The sequence below is a fragment of the Trichinella spiralis genome (genome assembly GCF_000181795.1).
Source record: "Trichinella spiralis strain ISS 195 chromosome Unknown Scfld4, whole genome shotgun sequence".
NCBI classification, from domain to species: Eukaryota; Metazoa; Nematoda; class Enoplea; order Trichinellida; family Trichinellidae; genus Trichinella; species Trichinella spiralis.
In genome coordinates, this window is record NW_003526943.1 from 8,276,059 (window position 1) to 8,283,073 (window position 7,015).

A 7,015-nucleotide genomic window follows, 5' to 3' on the forward strand; every position below is an offset into this window, starting at 1 on the left:
AAAATAAGAATTAATATTAAAAATTATTTTGGGGATGGTGATCAGATAAAGTATAAACTTCGCCACAAATTAATATATTTAATTAAACCAGAATTCCAAGGAAGCCAAACTTCAAACCAACCAATTAAAAATTTTGGAACAATTAATATTTCCCTTTTTTTTTTGTTTACGTCATTATTATTAAAAGTTACGCCAATCCTTAAAGGAATTATTTTAAACCCAATGAAATGAAAAAATTTTCCAGTTATTCACAAAAGGAAAGGTTTGAATTCAAGGAGAAATTGCCAAGGGAAACCATTAGGAAAAGGACATGGGGCCAAATAAAATGGGGGGTTCAAGGACCATTTAGGGGACAAGGGGGCGAACTGGCCACCTTAAAAAATGTGTAGAGGATGACCAGTGCCATCTGGGATTCAAGGACATTAAGTTTGGTCAGCGTTGATTTGTATGGTGCAAATTGATCAATCAAATGGAAAAGAAGTCATTCATGACTTTATTCAGCAGTGCGTTATTTGATACTTTCAATAACAAAACTAGATTTATACTACAATTCACAAAATTACAGTTTATCAGTTTTTTTTTATGTGAATAAAATTTTTTCAAACAAAACACTTTTTCATAATAAAAATTGAGCGATCAAGATACAGTTGAAACATGAATATCATGAAAAATGTTGTGTATCCCATGCACCGAGTGTAATGTACTCAATAGAAATAAGTGGTTCCTACAGTTGCTGAACGTTCATACCATATATTGCAAACGACTCAAGATTTTTAGAATAATGACATTTGACAAGTGTGTGATATCAAGCATGATGATTCGATGAAGAACTGCTTGTAAAACGTGCAACTGAATTATGGGAAATCCATTATTCCCATTGTAAGGCAAAAATGCCACTCGTAAAATATAACATGTGAGATGGCCAAATCATTTCCATGGTGAAAAATGATTCAAATGGAAATATTCAGTTGTGCAAAATATCTCATTATAAATATCATAAAAATAAATATGTACTGCAATATGTTGTTCACATAAATAGCAGGAACTTGTCGACAACGCATGGCACTGCTGTTAGTAGACTCTTTAGAAAGTTCTAATTTGCAATTTAGACTTTATTTTTAGATTATGTGCCTTATTTCAAAATGTATATTTAGCAAACTAAAATTCATTGAAAATATTATTTAGCAATTTTTTATTCAGCACAGTCAATGAGGACGATTTTTCTGTTGCTAAAAGTTATTGTTTAATTAAACAGTTAACTGTCTGGATTACATTACATTTTATTAGGCAGCATGCATTGTTTTACTACTCACGACAAATTGCAATCAATGAACTGTGTCAGATCACAATAACGTATACAATATTTTACAAGTTTTTATGAAAAGCACTATTTATTCAAACGCATCTAGTCACAAAGCACATAATTGATACAGTGAACCCCCACGTTCCTGAAGTTGCACACTTCTATCACTACAGATATTTGCATATATTATATTATGATTTCATAAAAAAAGCTTCAGTTGTTTGTCGATGTGCAGTTGTCGTCCTATTTTTCAGCAATGTTTTATTTCCTGTTGCAGATGACAGATGTGTGCAAATAATTTATTGACTTTTTCCCTGACGTTGATTATTGTAGACAGTAACGTATTCTTGCTTGGGCGAAACAAAAAATTTGAAATATAGCACGGGCATGCATCGTTTTTTGAACAATTAATTTTTGCTGCACACATTTGTGGATTTATATCAAATAAGAAATTCACACCTATGATCTATTGCATATTGGAAAATTATAAAAAGAACTACAGTTGTGCTTTATTATCAACTCATTTCATTGTTTCAATTCATTTATAAAATTGTTCAGCGCATAGCAATAATATTCAAGCAGTTATACGTAAATTTCATTCTTACATGGCACGTAAATCTCTTTCAATCTGCTGAAACAGTCAACCATTTGCATCAGATAAACCAAAGTTATGGCATGATTTGCTTTAAATGCAGCTATAAATAAAACACTGAAAACAATGCCAAAGTCATTGAAGACAACCAGTAATTTATGCATATTAATTTTAAATTATTTACAAGAAAAATAATATTATTGAATATGTAATTCCATATAAAAGTGATGCATATAAAGCGTATGCTAACCTCCTAATAATATAACGTTCAAATGCGCTAACAGTGCAAAATATCATTGATTATTTTTAGAATGAAGAAAAGCATTATATAGATATAACTGAAATATATTTGCGTAAAACACAGTTACTTTGAAATTAAAACTAACTTTTTATTACATATTCCAACGAAGTAAACACTGATCAACATTATACAAGGCAGAGCTTTTATTTCATTCATTATTTTAGCAATATAATTTTGACTGCATATACGTTTAATAAAAAATGATTATTGATGCCACTTCCCATTTCTTGAAAAACAAACATTGCTTTACAACACCAACAATAAGCAATAATTAAAATACACATGATGTAGGCTCATCTGCGAATTCAAACATTTAACATTTGAGCAAAAACCTACTTTACTAATAATCATCAATACATTGGTAGTAAAAACAATAAACTGCAAACATAAAAGTATAATACCATAATTCATAAATAAAGCGATAATTGTTGAACCATTGTTTGAAAATATAAAATATTTGTTTTGAAAGGCTTTTATTTCATATTTACATTTCATCAAGAGAATATATAAGCATTGAGTACGTGTGAGCATATCATACTTTCCATTAACTACGGAAGAAGATTGAGACAATGATCCTTTTCAAGTGCTTATTTCTCCTTGCATATATAACGGTATGGTTTGCTTTTTTTCCAAATTAAAATTAAATAACATAGAAAATAAAAAATTTAATGCAATAAAAGTTCTCTAAAAATAAAAAATTACCATTCTCAAAAGCATAGCATAAGCAAAAATGTGTAAATCAAAGTTAAATAATTGCTGAAATGGAAAATAATGATAAGGAATAGCCACTAAAGGCTTTTCTTGTCACAGATATCCCACAACATGGACAGCAATAAGTTGACTATCACAAAAAATAGGATAATAGTCGAAGAAGGCTAATTTGAAAAATTCCATACTTTCCTGAGACTATAAACAATGTAAATTCAGGAGCAGCTCATTATTAAATTGTTTGGCATTCCGTTTCATCATTTATTAGTTGTATGTTGCTACTTCTGAAACAAAAAAAAGTTAAATCGTTCAAAGTTAACAATTGCTTTAATTTAATTCCACAAATTCTTGGTAAATATTTTTAATTTACGTCGCCATCAAATACTTTACAAAATTAAATGAAAATATTTCAAATTGTTGGAACACAATTAAAAGAATGGCAAAGAAATAAATTAACATAATTTTCATTTTTAGCTAGCTTTTGCCAATTATGAATGTGGCACCCTACCATCCACTTTTCCAAAAAGCGTTAAAGGAAACAGAATTTCAGGAGGCTCTGTTGCAACACCAAATTCTATACCATATCAAGCAAGATTGGTGTTGGAAAAAGATGGTAATAGAATAAAACTATGCGGAGGCACTCTTGTTGAACTGAAACCTGGAAATGGGAGTCAGTGGGTACTGACCGCAGCACATTGCACCTACTATGCAGAGTAAGACAATATAATATTGTCTACTTTGTTAAAACTGCAATTTTGATAACACATTCAATTATATTGATAAATTTTATATTAGATATAGGAGAAATTTTGCCCCAGATAAAGTAGAGGTTATTCTTGGTGCCCACAGACCTAATGAAAAAGAAAGCACTCAACATACAGTAGGCGCAAAGCGCATAATTAGCCATCCGCGTTACGATGATGTAGCAACAGTTTATGACCTGTCTCTAGTGCTTCTTAAAGAATATGTAATTTACAACAATGAAATTCGATCAGCATGCCTGCCTAAAGCGAATGAGCCAGTTCCATTGGATGTGCCATGCTTTGCAAGCGGATGGGGATTAACATATCGTACGTTAATGAAATCAACGTATTCAAAAAGCGATAATTTAATAAATGCTGTATTAATAGATGGTGGACGTGGTTCGGAGGTTCTGAAAATTGCAGAAATGAAAATATTACCAAAAGATGAATGTAGAATTAAACCAGAAGAGCATGCAATAGTTTTCTGTGCATTTGGTGTTGACCGCTCTGCAACATGTCAGGTAAGTAATGCAAATATTATTCATTGACATAGATGATATTAATTCATTTTCAATGGTGAATAAAATTTTATAGGGTGACTCTGGTGGACCATTAGTGTGTTTGATAAACAACAAAGCAACATTGTACGGAATAGTCAGCTTTGGTCCGCCTATGTGCGGAGATGCAAGACACTCCGTAAAATTTGCTAAAGTCCCGGCAATGCTGGAATGGGTGCAAGATACTGCCCGAAGCATTGACTCTACTGTGCCTGTTGTGTCTCGATTTGAACCCAAACCAAGTGAACAAAAAGTTGATCAGAAAGGCACACAACCTAGTCCAAGTAAATTTTATTTTAATTTAGAATTCATTAAATTTTATTTATTCGATTTGAAATTTCATGGGCAATTTCTTTAAAATTTTTCTTTATTTTTCCACTTCACAATCTTGCATCTCTATTGCTTTAATTTGAAAATAATAAACGTAACTGTGTTTAGGGTTTCTTGAATTTTTGAATACATTTTAGGTGTAACTCCTGGCAAAACAGATGTTGGACAGAAAGATATTATGAAAGATTTACCGAAAATTCCCACCAGAGATAACGTGAAAGATACTCCCAATAATTACAAAGGATCTGACGTATTCAATTTTATACATAGAGATAGTTTTCCTTCTGAATCAAAATTCCCTGATTTGGAGCAAATAATGTCAGATTTCATGTCGCCTGGTGCTGGAGGAATGAAAGGTGGAAGCTTTTTCAATTCTCCACGTGTTTTCATAGAAACGAAAACCGTTAACCGTCTACCTTCTGTATCAAGAAGTAGAAGTGATGTTGGTAGATTTGGTTTCAATGATCCATCATTCACCTTTTTCCGTTAATCTATATTTAAATATTGTGACGTCGTTTTGAGCATTATCTTAATAAATTAAATTTACTAATGTGTTTTTGCTTTGCATTTGGTAATTTTTAGAATTTTGTTACTTTTTTGTAATTGCGTTCAGAAAATGATTGATATAACTCATTATATATTATCAAAGTTTGATTGTAGTGAATATATTTTTGTTTTTCGAATATTATTATATACATTATTATTTTGCAATAAAATTTATAAAAATTCATATGCAAAATGAATTTTATATGTATGGTGAGATAAAGAAGACTAAGAGTTGCTCCGTTATAGATATTAATGCAAGATCAAATTAGGCGGTAAGAATTCAATTATTATCCTTATAAAGATGAATTAGGGAAAATATTGTTAGTTCAAAATTATCTTCCAGGTATCATTGATTTTGCTTGATTTATCAGTAAAAAAGAAGGCTATTCGAAAAAATTGCTCTTCAGTATAATCCTAAATTCAATTCCCTTACTATTAGAAGATACAAAAATTGTGCATGCATTGAAACAAGTTATCCATTTTACATAACTTTACTTACAGTTACTTTAACAATGTTTAAATTTTGTATCTGCAAAACATTTTGAAAATGTACTTGTTGCAAATCGATATCAAACAACTTTATGATCAGATGTAAATTTTATTTTACCTTATCTGTAATAGAAAGAAACTTGATACGCCTGATTCTGAAAATCTGGGTTCTTTAATTGAAGAAAATCTATATGGAGAAGAAGAAAAAAGAATTGAAAAGGTGGTTTTTTTAATTTGTCAATGATTTCATGGATGTATTTTTTCATTTAATGTCACTGTTAATCAAATTTGCTTTCTGTAAAAAAATAAACACTGCTTTATTTTATTTTCCCATGCATCTCAACAGTGCATGATCGCAATATTTTGTTTTAATAACGAAATACGTTGGATGTCCTGCAGTTTTTAATTATATTAATAAACACAGTTATTGCTTTAATATTATTCGATATTAAGAAATTGAAATAGATATAATTTAAATAATGGCTTGAATGGAATCTATAAACAAGTTTCGAATATGATTATTTTATATGAACATCTAGTGTTTAAAATGAATCTAATGAATTTACTAAACATTAATAATATGAATTAAAGTACCATATTTTCACATTTACTAAAGAAAATGATCATCTGAAGTATATAAATGTTGAACGTTTAATGAAAATGTTTACACAATGAGATAATCGTTGTAATTAGCCGTTCAGATCACTGTTGAGCAATGTAATAAAATGACAAAGAAGAATGCCATCTGTGATTCAAGAACGTAGCGTTTATTTCAGAGCTGATTTGATATATGTAAATTGGATAAATGAAATTGAAAAGAAGTTATTCATGACTTTATTCAGCAGTGCGTTAGCTGATGCTTTCAATAACAAAATTAGATTTATACCACAATTCACAAAATTACAGTTTATCAGTTTTTTTTTGATGTGAATATAATTTTTACAAACAAAGCACTTTTTCATAATAACAATTGAGCAACCAAGATGCAGTTGAAACATGAACATCATGAAAAATTTTGTGCATCATATGCACCAAGTGTTATGTATTCAATGGTAAGGTAGCGGGGTCCACAGCTGTTGATTTTTCTTACCCATATATGGGGAACGAATAAAGATTTTTAGAATAATGGCATACAACATTGTGTAATTTCAAGCATGAATATTGGAAGAAAATGTGTTTGTAAAACGTATGGAATCGAATTATGGGAAATCCACTTTTTTCTAACGTAATGCAAGAATGCCATTTGTTAATATAAAAAACGAGATGGCCAAATTTCTGTATGCTGAAAAAATATTTGAATGAAAATGTTCAGCTGTGCAAAATATTTCATTATGAAATATCATAAAAATTATAAGGTAGTACAATATGCTGTTCACAAAAATAGCAAGCCATGTCACATCGTATGCTTTGTTATCGTAGATTCTATAGAAATTGCAATTGGTAATT

The 7,015-nt window shown here is 30.0% G+C and overlaps 2 protein-coding genes across 2 annotated transcripts; both read left to right on the forward strand.

Annotated features, from left to right (window-relative positions):
• The first annotated feature begins 2,765 nt into the window (after positions 1-2,765).
• Positions 2,766-5,024, forward strand: Tsp_02030 (chymotrypsin-C). Its single transcript, XM_003377785.1, has 5 exons — positions 2,766-2,807; positions 3,379-3,617; positions 3,700-4,168; positions 4,242-4,446; positions 4,672-5,024. Exons 1-5 carry the CDS (start codon positions 2,766-2,768, stop codon positions 5,022-5,024), a joined length of 1,308 nt encoding a protein of 435 aa, XP_003377833.1.
• A 1,528-nt stretch (positions 5,025-6,552) lies between these two features.
• Positions 6,553-6,621, forward strand: Tsp_02029 (putative elastase-1; the record flags this gene model as incomplete). Its single annotated transcript, XM_003377786.1, has 1 exon — positions 6,553-6,621. A coding segment is annotated over exon 1 (69 nt), but the record flags the coding sequence as incomplete, so codon positions are not given.
• Positions 6,622-7,015: the final 394 nt, after the last annotated feature.

Excerpts from the sequence above, each read along its gene's own strand:
- Tsp_02030 (XM_003377785.1), top strand. The coding sequence starts at position 2,766 with ATGATCCTTTTCAAGTGCTTATTTCTCCTTGCATATATAACG. Across the intron at positions 3,618-3,699 it reads CATTGCACCTACTATGCAGA|ATATAGGAGAAATTTTGCCC; the intron begins GTAAGACAATAT and ends ATTTTATATTAG. Across the intron at positions 4,447-4,671 it reads TCGATTTGAACCCAAACCAA|GTGTAACTCCTGGCAAAACA; the intron begins GTGAACAAAAAG and ends AATACATTTTAG.